At 39.1% G+C, this 13,343-nt stretch overlaps 1 protein-coding gene across 1 annotated transcript; it reads left to right on the forward strand.

Moving 5' to 3' along the window:
* Positions 1-478: 478 nt before the first annotated feature.
* LOC309698324 (uncharacterized protein) lies at positions 479-8,649 on the forward strand (the record flags this gene model as incomplete). Its single annotated transcript, XM_082520671.1, has 6 exons — positions 479-542; positions 7,064-7,342; positions 7,543-7,662; positions 7,799-7,814; positions 7,894-8,036; positions 8,266-8,649. 5 exons carry the CDS (start codon positions 479-481, stop codon positions 8,033-8,035), a joined length of 621 nt encoding a protein of 206 aa, XP_082376797.1. The 3' UTR covers position 8,036; positions 8,266-8,649.
* Between the last annotated feature and the right edge of the window lie 4,694 nt (positions 8,650-13,343).

Here is a 13,343-nt window from a genome sequence, read left to right on the forward strand (position 1 = left end):
AAAGCGACTGGAGTTTAAACCCTAATGGCATTTGTCCCTTAAGAAGATCATAAACTGACTATTTATTCTATTTATATGCCTCACACAATGAGGAACTGTGGAATGCCAGGACTGCCAAAATGAATTAATTATATACACCGTTAAATAATCAATTAAATGTGTCAGTAATTAATAACAATTTAAATTAATTAATTAAATACATATTTATGACATATTTAATTTGTTAATTATCAACACATTGAATTAAGTATGTATTTATTTCACATTTTAATTAATTATTGACATGTTTAATTAATTATTTCATGATATATTTATTTATTTCATTCATTAAATGAATTAATCAAATACACGATTAAATAATATCGAGCGCCCAGTCTCACAGCAAAGTGTGTGATAGTACCTCTAAGGAGCTTGGAAAGAAAAGCGTCTGGACTTAAAGAAGTCCAGACGCTTTTCTTTCCAAGCTCCTTAGACTACGATGACCTGGATGACTGAGAAGCTTCACAGATGTGTGACAGACCCGCTCGACCCGCAGACAAAGCGTGGGTCCTAATACACAGCTGTCATAACCCCCCCCCCCCCCCCCCCCCCCCCGACTGCCACCTCTCGGAGGTTCAACAGAGACTTCATTTACTGACATTATATCTATCGAGTCTTTTTTTCCTGATGTTTGTATGTGCCATACTTGTTTCAGTCACAAGTAAATTAGTTTTTTTTTTTTTTTTTTTTAGTTCAGAGCTGCTGGTGCTTGTGTTTCCCTCACAGTGAATGACCTGGGTTAGAGATGACAAACACAATTTAAACCGAGAGTATTGGACACCTAGAAAACTACAGAGCACTTTATCAGCGGCTGATATCTGGTCACTGGCACACAGCTTTAAAACAAATGAACACTGGACTTAATTTACTCAGGTTCTGTCTGCTGGGTCATGTTTACTTCACTGTTTTATTTAACACTGAGCAAATCGGTTTGGCTCAGATTAAAGTTACGTTTCATAACTGCATAGTTTTACTGAAGTTTAATGTCACACTGGAGCACGTTATGTTAACCCAGGGTTAACAGTGTCGGTAGTATCAAACGTGCTGAGGCTGCCAGCCCCCTCCTCCCCCCCCCCCCCCCCCCCCACACACACACACACACCCCAGTTGCCTCTAGAGACTCTGATTATGACCCTTCACTCGATATGTGACTAGGGTGTTAGCGCTGACACAGGCACTGGCCGCTTCCCTACATGTGAGGTCAAATACACGACCGCTGCCGGTTTTCTGTTGTGTGTGTTTTGTGTTTGCCTCTGTTAATAAAGCCCAAACCTTTGACACTGACTGGGGCTGTCTCTGATGTTACCTCCTTACATCCCTAGGCGATAACAGCCACATTTGAGTGTCTTTAGTTTGATAATGTCTGAAGTTTCTGTCTTTATTGTAGTGCTATGTACGCTCCTCTGCACTGGAGACGCTCAAGGTGACTGAGAGGTTTTCACTTTTATTTAATTTATTTGTTAAATATTCATCTTAAAATACTACATAAATCTTAATTACAGTTCACATGTGTTTTATATTTTTTATTATTCAGTATATGAACAGTGTATGAACGTACTGTCACAGATTGTGTCGTGCATAAATGTTTTTCAGGTTGTTAACTTTGTGGTTGTGTTGGATTTTAGATGCTGTGCTAACTATTGAACCCAGCTTGTCCAGTTTTTTCATTGGAGAGTTTGTTACCTTCAAATGTGACATGAATGAAGGAAAAGACACTGACTGGGAATACAAAACCAACAAGGATGGTCGAGAATTAATCCGCTACAGCACCATCAAAGAGTACACATTAGAAATTAAATATTCAAGTCACAGTGGTGAATATCAGTGCTGTGGTCACATGAAGGGATCATATTATACAAAGATCAGTAACACTGTCTCTATAACTGTATTAGGTAAGTCCTCAATGACCAATAATGTGATGATTCATTTTGAAAATCATTTGAATCATAAAATTCTGACATTTAATGAATATTGTCACTGAAACTTGTTTTTTTCTGATACATTGACACTAGAAACTTTAACAAGAACTACTGTATTTTACTGGTTACTTTGCTCATAGTATACACAGTATTACAAAACTCACAGACTGTCATTTATTATTACTAAACGTGTGTATTTTAATGTATAACAAGAATAACTGTGGATTAAATTAGAAGCATCAAAGAAGAAGAAGCATCAAAAGCTTCATAAAATTTAGGGTGATGATGTTTCTGTTGTCTAAACCTGAAACCAGGCAGATCCCTCTGAACCCATCATTGTGTTTCCTTCAACAGTGAACTGTATTAGTTTACATCCAGTGTGACTTCTTCAGGCCTGAGATTGGACAAACATTTATACTGTATTTATTTAGAGATCTACAACCTGAATTACTGCAGCTCTGTCACCATGTTGAGACAGAAAAATGGCAAACATTTGAAATATCTTAAACTGCTAGGAAAGAAAAAAACAATATAATGAAAACATGTCTGTGAAGGTTCTCAGTCATCCAGGTCATCGTAGTCAAAGGAGCTTGGAAAGAAAAGCGTCTGGACTTTTTTAGGTTGCTTGAAGACATGTCACCTCTCATCCGAGAAGCTTCTTCAGTTCTAGGGTAAAATGTTGGAGAGTCCCAGATTTAAACCCCGTGGGAGTTTCCCCCCAAATGGCTTCTTTCACTCCTCTTTCAAACCATGACAGATGGTTTGTGAGCAACCATCTTTGAACAGAGGCGGTGGTTTACGACACCAACTGTGTGCGATCTATAATCCAGTTTTGAGATCCCTTCCCAGACGCCTTAACGCCCACTCACATCCTGGGCCATCTGACCTCAGGAAATCACATGATAGGGTGGGGCCAGGTTTCACAATGAGCTCACCCAAAACCTTGGCTGAATGTGACCCACACCCGCTTTCACACCTTGGCTCATGTGATTAGGTAGAAGATCATCAGGGGTTCTTTGTCCCTCTTTGGGGGGAAACTCCCCCGGGGTTAAAATCTGGGACTCTCCACCATTTGACCTTAGAACTGAAGAAGCTTCTCGGATGAGAGGTGAAACGTCTTCAAGCAACTCAAAGAAGTCCAGACGTTTTTCTTTGCAAGCTCCTTAGAATATAATGAAAACATTTGGAGATTTTGTTTTGTTGGAATTTGAGTCAAATGAAAAAAAATCTTTTAAAATTTAGGATTTTTTAAATCTTTATAATGGATCAGGTGTACATTGTCCTCTCTTCTTTTTCATAACAGCATATAGACCCAGGGCCACACTGACAGCAGGAACCGCAATCATACCAGTAGGGGGCAGTGTGACACTGACCTGCTTTGTGCAGAGCTCTGATGGATGGAAATATGAGTGGTTCAGACGAACCCAAACAACCTTTGAAGTTCCAATAAGAGGTCAACAAAACAGAGATATCAGAGTATCTCAAGGAGGAATCTACCGCTGCAGAGGAACAAGAGGAAACCCAGTTTACTACACTGATAGAAGTGATGATGTCACTGTTACGATAACCTGTGAGTTCAGTCATTTAGTTTGAAATATACATTCACTCATGATTATCAAACATACAATGTTAAGTTTTCTGTGTTGATTTCATGTTTCTATTTGTATCTCAACTGTTAATATGTGTAAACAGTTTCCAATAAAGTTGTTGTAAAACAACAACCCAACTGGCCTCAGATATTCAGAGGTGAGACGATCACTCTGACATGTGAGGTGCAGGAAGGAGGTGAAACCACACAGTGGACACACAATAATGATGTGACATTCAGAGTTTCGGAGTCCAGCCGTGGAACCTTTCACCTGGTATAGTGACGGCAATACTACCCCGATGCTACATCACCTGAGGACAATAATTACAGAAATAAACAGAAATACAAATACTACTACTACTATTACTAATAATAATAATGATAATTTCCAACAAATAGCAGCAAATCTACAATTTTTATAAGAAAGAATAAGTCATTCTGGCCTGTGATCTCATAAAGCACTGCCATTTGTTAAAATAAAACAGACACATGACTGGGTTTAATACAAAGCCAATCAGATTTGGAGCTTTAGTGAAAATATTCAGGGTTGGAGCCACACCAGCTTGAGGGCAAAGCAGCAGATGGAGGAGAATCGAGGGAAGGAAGTCAAAAGAAAAACATCAAAATAATATTACTGTTGATATGACTACTATCCTCACCGCCACCATTCACCTACAGTAGGAGGCTAGCATACTGAGGTTGCCTTTGATGGTACAAAACATTTCATGAACATTGTTGTGTTTGTTGGGGAGAAAACTTACAAATCTACAGTACAGCACTTCAGAGTCACTGCTAGCAATCAAAGATTTATGTAAATTTGACAAGCTGAATGCATTCTGTACAGGAGACATTGCACGAGATTGACTGACAATGGTCTACAGGCAATCAGGACGCAGAACACAATGCGCTGAAAATAAAAAATAAAAATAAAAAAGCATGAAAGCTGCACAAAAAATATCCGCGAAACAGAGGGGCGCGAAAGTTGACCCGCGTTATAGCGAGGGACCACTGTACCGTACACAATAGAATAGAATAAAATAAAATACTATAAACAATAGAATACAAATGCTATATACAACTGAGTAAAATACAATGTTGTCAGAGAAAGAGAATTGTACTTAGTGTTATTGCACATGTGTGGATGTGTGTGTTTGGTCAGCTGCAAAGTCTTTGTTGTGGAGTGTGACAGCAGCAGGAAGGAAACATCTACATCTGTCCCACATTGTGGGTGCCACAGCCTGCCACTGAAGGAGCTGCTCAGTGCTGTCAGAGTCTCCTGCATGTGGTGGTTATTAATGTTGGGAAGGTTACTTTTAAAATGTATTCCACTACAGATTACAGAATACATGCCCCAAAAATGTATTTCGTAACATATTCCGTTACGTTACTCAATGACAGTAACGTATTCTGAATACTTTGGATTACTTAATATATATTCATGCTGTTTACAACTACATGAATGTGATTTATTACTATTACTGAAGGTCTGCAGCTCCAAACCGTAGTAAAGGGACCTCTGGCTTATATGTCAGGTTCTTTGTCGGGCTCGTAGCCGAAAAATAGCTTTACTTTGTTGTCTGGGTCAAGTTTGCTAGCGAGAGACAGAGAGGCGTTGAAAGGCTGCTCCAACGGAACTTATTGTTTCGGAGGAAAACACGAACACAGTGTACAGTCGAGTCTTAATAGCTTACTTACAACTGGGCTCGTCAGGCACTCTTCTTGGCTGCAGTGGTTATTATTATATTTACATGCTTCCAGCTCCCATTTCTGCTCGATGACAACTCGTACTTTTCCACTCTCCTTTTTCTCCCTCCTCCCCCTCACAGACACATAACGGGTATGGCAGTCCACTCTCCTTGCTGCACGGACTACACTGTCCATGAGGCTACATTCTTTAGGGCTATGCCTGTAACACTCTGCCTATTAGCTTAGCACAACAACAACAAAAAAAAGGTGCTCTGTCACCCAGGAAAGATAGTGATGTGTCGGTCGCGAACGAAGCAGCTCTTAGAGCCGACTCTTTGAAGTGAACGACGCGAGTCGTCTCCTTATCGCGAGCCGTGGTTTTTTTTTTCTTTCTCTCACCCTCTCTCTCGCACTTTTTTTCCGCTTCACTCCGCACGCGAGCCTTGTGCTTTGCTGGGAAGTAGGGGGAGGGGCAGTAGTTACACTCCCAGTAGCACAGGAACAGAGCGGGAGGGAAAGAGAGCCAGGGACAATAACATCAAATTAGAAAGGCATAGCAATCATCCACAACTATTTTCAGTTGCAGATGATAAAGAAATCAGAATGTTTATTCATGCAGGCCTATATGACAGAGAATATGCATCTTCTTTTTGTTTTCATATTTTTATTTATATTTAATTGTGTTGTGGTTTGCAGTGTTTTGGAAAGGAAAAAGCAAAAATTTTAATAGTTAAAAGTTGAAATGTAAATAGTTGGTTTTTGTATTATATGATTTATTTATTACATTTTATGTGGAGTGAATAAATAAAAGTATACTTACGGTGGCCGTTAGAGACAGAGCACGTACAAACCCCGAAGCATGTAAAAATTCCAAAACACGTAAAAACTCAGAAGCACGTACAAAACACAACAGAAGTGCTCCACGATGCTAAGGGCAGTGTTGAGCTTTTGTTACCTAATGGCCACACAAGCCAAGAAGTACCAACGACCAGATTTGGTGTGTAAAAGTAAAAGGTAAATGAACATTTTTTTTAAATAATTTGAATATATTTGAGTGCTTGTGTATAAATATACAAACAATACACTTATGCTTTCAATTGTGTAATTTAAGTGATCTAGAGGTAGCTCTGTTTTGGAAGTTCAGTTAACACCGAAAGAGTCGGCTCTTTTTAGTGAGCCGAAAGAACCAGTTCTCTAAAAAGAGTCGGAAATCCCATCACTACAGCGAGAGCGCATCACCCTGTAACCAAGGCAACCATAACCTTGCCGCTTGGAACAACACAACATAGCAGTCAAACAAAACCCAAACAGTCCTGACCCGTGACAATATGAAACAGGAAAAGACCGCCATGTAATCCATTTATTTCAACAAAGTAACTGTATTCTAAATACCACCTTTTTAAACGGTAACTGTAACAGAATATAGTTACTTATATTTTGTATTTTAAATACCTAACGGTGGTACATGTATTCCGTTACTCCCCAACACTGGTGGTTATTAATGCATCCTTAATTATGTAATGTCTGAACACGAGAGGCACAGTCACAAACCTAAGGGCTAAGGAATAACAAAGGGAACTAGAAATAGAAAAGGCAAAACCATGAAAAACCACTAAATAAAAGAATCTTAAAGAATCAAAAACCTAAACACAGAGTCAACAGACCATGACAAATTACTTTTTAAATACATCAAAGAAAATAAAAAAGTTTCACAGTGTCAATCTAAATTAGTTTACAGTTTATTGTTTATGTTCACCATTTCCATCTAGTTGTTTAAATTGTTTAGATTGAGTCATTTATTTGTTTTTTCTTTGTCTAATCTGAACGGCAGATAAACCAAAGGCCAAACTGAGAGCTGATAACACAGCTGTTCCAGTAGGGGGCAGTGTGACCCTGACCTGCTCTGTGAACCCATCATCATCATCTGGATGGAAATACTACTGGTACAGAGATGGAAATTACTCTGAAGCCCTGACCACACAAGATGCAGTTTTCCACTCAAATGGACAAATCAGTGTCTCACAGGAAGGACTCTACAGGTGCAGAGGAGGAAGAGGAAACCCAGTTTACTACACAGAGGACAGCCAAGAAGTTCAGATTAACAAAACCTGTGAGTTTGTTAGGACATTTTAAGAGACTCGGCTCGTGTTGATGTGTTCACTGTGGAGGGTCAAGTCATTTAAACACAGCAGGGGTTGACTCAGAATCTAGTCAAGGAAAACAGATGAACTGGATCTTTTATAAAGTTATGTTATGAAATATTAAACATAAAAAAGTTGATTAATAATTAATTTTTGTTTGTTGTTACAGTAACTGTGTCAGGAGCTGACAGCTCTTCGTCTCCTGTGTGGTTGATGGTTGGACTGGTTTGTGGAGTCTCTCTCATTATTATTCTCCTGCTCTTGTTGTATCGCTGCAGACAGTCCAAGTGTAAGAGCCTCTTCTTTTCATGCTGTATTAGAGAGTTTATTTACTACACACACTTTAATTATTCACACATATACATGTATTCTGATCGAACAATTCACATCACAAACATGTGTCATAACATTTGTCTCTTTCACAGGTTCCTGCTTCACCAGGTTGGTAAAATACTTTTTATTATTATTTTAAACAAACATCAGTTACTTTTGAGTTTATTGTGTTTATTTCCTGTTTCAGGTCGATCCAGTCTGAGAGTCACAGTCCGGGCTCCTCCACAAATCATGGATTCAACCAGAATGAAACTCATGTGTACGACTCTGTTCATCCTGGTCAGCACTTAAACCGATCTTATACACATCGAGGGCCGTTCAGAGTTTAGGGTAAGTTTGTCTGCTTCATATACAGAATGATGTTGTTATTGTACAGTATGGTATTGTCCATCTATATGTCACCAAACTAAACAGTTTCTCTCATGTTTTTACTCTCTCTCAGTAATTCTGCTGCCATGCAGGCTGGTTTATTCTTCACATTATTAAATGTCTTCAGCTCATAATATCTTTACATGTTGGAAATCTCTGATCACTTTGTCTTTTTGTGCTTGTCTTACAGGTCAGTGAGGAGAGCTGTAGCAGCAAAGCCAAGAAGAAGCTTTTTATGAAGCCACTCTTGCTCCTCTGCTGCCCAAATATCAGACATGCTCAGCTTTATGTACATTTACAATATTAAATCATAATATCATATACTTACTTATAGCAAAAAGTAAATGGAGGTATATTCATATTTGAGTTTTGTACGTTATAGTCAGGTATTTCTTATATTCATTCTTAAAACTTTTGTTAAAGACTTTTTCAAGAGCAGTGAGAAGAAAGTTTGAAACGTGATCTTTAGTATCTGATAGGACGACTCACATTAGGACGTAATGGTATGGGCAACAACAAATATCTTTATTGGTCTAAATTGATACAAATGATATGATCGGTACTGTATGAATTTAAATGCAATAAATATGTTTCATGTATTTTTTTTCTGTTTTTTTTCCTAATTTATAATTTTCTACCTGTATAGTTAGAAGGTAGAGAGTAAAGTTTTTTTACATTTGAATGTTTTATGTTGATTTTGGTTCAGTGTGTAAGATTATTCCCAAACTAACAACAAGAGGTTAACAGCAGCTTCCACTGCAGGAGACTGTAATGTTAAATTTAGTCTATAACATTTTCTGTTTTCCAAATGGTAATTCAAAATGACCCCATGAACCATAGTAATAGGTTTGTACTTCATGTAATACTTTATTTAAAAATCATTACATCATCATTTATAACATCAGACATTACTTAAGCATATTACATACATATTTTTAATAAAGAATAATATAGTTGCCCATGTTTATAAATTACACACTAAAGTGTAGTAATGGAGGAGAAAAGCTTTATGAGAGATTAAGTCAATATTTGCTTATACATCACTTATGCTCACTAGTATTTATGTTAAAGTGTTACTGAAGTCACAGATGTAGCCAAATCTGGGAAGCTGTTTTATTTACTGCTGAGCTGCACATGCGCAGAGCCTGCTGCAGGCTGTCTGTTGAATTCACAACGGCACCAGAGCGCCCTCTACTGACTCAATAAGACCTCAGCATTGCCAATATATTTAACCTGCCACACAGAGCAGAGCTGCCAGCATTTCTTTCCTCAGAAGAACAGGGGGGTGGCTGTAGCTCAGGAGGAAGAGCAGGTCATCTACTGATCAGTTCGATCCTTGGCTCCTCCAGTGTGCATGCCAAGTATCCTTGGGTAAGATACTAACCTAAGTTGCTCTCTGGTGCATCTATGCATGCTATGAATGAGTGTGATGTTAGTAAGCACGGGGTCTTGCAAAAGATCTAGCAAAAGTTTTGCGAGTGCTCACAAAAGTTAATCTTAGGTCATCTTAATTTTCTTTTTCTCTTTTTGTCCCTTGCGGGGCTCCGTAAATTTGCAGCTTTCATCAACCACTGCTAATCAAGTGGATGGAAGAGGTTTGAAGAAAAAAAAAACTTTAACTTTATTTACCATGAGCCCACCCGCTGGTGGGCCCATGGTAAATAAAGTTAAGTGTCAGTGTGGATATACAGATATAGTTCCTTGTCCCATATTTCCCATGTCAGACTCTTAACACAGCTTCCAAGTAGAATCACAGGACTGTGTTTACAGCTGGTGGCCAATAGAGGCATTGATCCATTTAGAATTTATTGTATCTGTCATGGTCTCCCAGTCCACCTGGTCAATCAACACGTTGTTTCTCCTTACAAGTATAATGAACTCGATACTTTACTTTGTGTTTCTTTCCTGTACGCACTACTGCAATTTCACCAAAGAGGCAACCTGGCTGTCTTAAAGGTGATGAAAATTCATTCAGAACTAGTGACAATGATCATGTACCTTAATTATTAAAAAGTAATGGTACTAATATAAGTATCAGCGATACAGGCCCTGTATTTACTTGGTATCAGATTGATACCAAATCTTGTATTATTGAACACAACTAACAAATAGTGATGTTAAATTCATTATACTGTTATTATTTCAGCACCATGGACAGCACACATGGTTTTCACTGCATGAGCTGTGCTCTCTAACACGTGACTGTTTGTAGTGGTGGACAAATTTAGCACACATATCAACAACAACCCCAATCACAGGGCCCAGTACAATACTTCAGTCAGCGGGGCGTGATTGTGGATGCCGTGTAGGTGCAACCGCCTTCCCTGCACGGCACTGCAAGCCACAACCCCCATAGTCCTGAGAAGGCCACATGTGAGATGAGCAGAGCTACATGGCTGCAGCACTGTCCTTCAGTACAGCAAAGCGATATGGTCGGAGCAGCAGGAGAATCTCACTCACTGGGTTAACTGCCAGTCAGCCACAGAGAGAACCCACTAGCCACATGAACCCACAAGACTGTGGGCAAGACACCAGAGGTGTTCTGACTTTCATCCATGTTTCTCACACAGCAGGCTGGTGTTCTTGGCTTCTTGGACTTATGAGATGCAGATACTCTCTAAGCACAATTTACCACACTGCTGGGTGTTATATACACTAGTGTATTCAGCTTTGCTGTAATGTTTCGATTCTGAGTCTCACCATGGTGCACTTTGCTGTTGTTTAAGGGGTTTTGATATTATGAAGATTAAAGGCACAACTTTACAAATCTTCATACACACACACACACAGAAGAAAGAGGGGAGTGATGATGTTTCAGAATAATAGTAATTGACAAATGGCTACATATGACATGTCTAGTGGTTCAGGTCACCCTTTAATATCCCCCACCCCCCTCCGGACAGACTGTGATGACTGCATGTGTGGAAAAGACTGTTTTTGGTTTATTTTTATCTGCTGAAAATCAGACACCACAAAATTTCTGTCTGGGCCTCCAAGAAAAGAGGAAATGCAGCCTGTGGTTTCAGCCTGAAGTCTAACGTTCATCTTTCAACACAGCACAGTGGAAATGTGCAGGTATGACAATGTGTGAAAACAGGTTAAAAGTAGCTTTATTGTGGTGATGACACATGCTGGACTAAAGAATAAATAAAGCATGTGGGCATCAAGAGAAACGGTGAAAAGCTTGTTTCTCACGCTCATGTCTTTAAGAGTCTCTGCATGGACGTGCTGTAAATGCTCATTTATCTCTGAAATAAATAAAATCATCCATCACTCGCTCTGTGAACAAAATCATATACAGACATGTTTTCTTCTTACTGCAACTTCCAAACATGTCAGTTCCTCACAGTATAACACAAAACTCCAAAGTATAATCACTGCTTTGTAACCAGCAGAGGAGCCAGTAAATCATCTATACTTACTGATACTAATGTGTCTGTTTGGCTGCTGTTACAGAAATGGTTCCTACACCTGTGATGATGACGTCAGTGTTTGACTCCAAACTGTCTGCTGTGGGGCTGTGCTATTTGACCAAAATCTCATATCCTGATATTAGACATTTATCATCCTGACGACGATATAAATCCCAAAAATCTAACATTTTCTGTAAATTCTATGAATCTCAGGCAACTCAACTTGCATGAAGTGTTTCCAGCTGGGCGTCCTTTACCTGGAATGAGTGTTTTAACCGATGCATGAAACTATACATTTTTAGACATAAATTGTAACGACCAATGTTTATTTTTTAGCACCTGACGGATCTTTTTTGCTTCTCATCCGTAAACTCTCTGCATACTTTTTCTACGTGAATCAATTTATTTTGAAAAGTCTTGAGCTTTATTGTGAAAGGTTCACGTGGAAAACAAACTGGCGGAGAGCGGAGCCACGCAATGGTTTTAACATCATTTTTGGTAACGACAACACTTAAAAACAGGCGCTTGTCTGTCCGTATATTAAATATAAGAGAAAGAGAGAACTTTAAGAAATGAATAAAGCCACTATAGTGGCCATTAAAACGATGAAAAAAATATTGCGTAATAGGAAACGATAGACGTTTTTATATCGTCATCCGATACATATCGTTATATTGAACAGCCCTATCCTGCTGGAATCTGCAGTATCACAGAGTCCCCAAGTTTTTAGGCTTTATTAGACGTCATATCTTGAAGCATTATAAACTCTTAAAATATTGATATGTACTGAAACACTCCACTTACTTCAAGGTATAAGCTACAAATAAGCGAAAAACAGGACGTTAAGTCTTAATGTATTTTTCCTTTCCCACAGAAAAGTGGAGGGATGGAGAAACACACATGCTGTTAAACAATATAAAACACTTGGATATCAACATGTTTGTGAGTGTGTGTAGATGATACTGCAACAAACCTTAATCATAACCTTTGTAAGAAAGTGTTTGACAGAATGAAGGATGGAGTTTGGCACTAGTCAGTGACAAAATACTTATGAGGCCCTGAAACGAGACCCAGGTTGTGGTTAAGCAAAGGGGCTGATCGATTGTCTGAAGCAGTTACAAGAGCACAAAGCTATTGACCTGACCTCATTCCACAGTCTATACCCAGGGGAAGCCACACCAAGTCTGTATGTTTTAATGAATGCTGAGCCTTTAAGACCAATTGTCTGTATGATCCAATTGGTCACCTATAACATCTCAAAGTTATAGCTGGCTTTAATCCTCAACCCGTTGATAGGCAGTCTAAACACCACATCCAGAACACCTTGGATTTTGTTGAGAGGGTACGAGGTGTTATTATGAAGGTAGATAACACAATGGACTTGTGTTCCAGTCACTGGAGCAGTGGAGGTAGTTTGTAAGAGATTACTGGATAACCCCAACCTCAGCAACAGGACCACTCTCAGCACCGACCAAGTGTGTTTGCTCTTGGTACCGTGTCTTCATTCCACCTACTTCACATACAAGGGTCAGTACTTTTATGTGAAGCATTATAAACAGCACTGTTTATAATGTTGGGAAACCTGCAGTCAGCTGAGACTGAAGGAGTCACTTGGATGAGTGAGAAAAGTTTTTCTCACTGAAAACTACATCCAGATGATCAGAATCAACTTTTTGAGAATGAAGGATGGAGGCTGTGTTTGTGTGCTTTACCTGTGATTGATACTACAGACTGTATATTGACAATGGCCATTGCCATGTGTTTTGATCGAGTGAAAACTGAGGTACACTGTAGGCTCATATAGAGGAGACTAACAGAGTAGCCAGAGTAGCTGGAGAGAACCCAGACAGGTGGA

This window comes from Aulonocara stuartgranti (assembly GCF_965226115.1).
Source record: "Aulonocara stuartgranti genome assembly, chromosome: 3".
NCBI lineage: Eukaryota > Metazoa > Chordata > Actinopteri > Cichliformes > Cichlidae > Aulonocara > Aulonocara stuartgranti.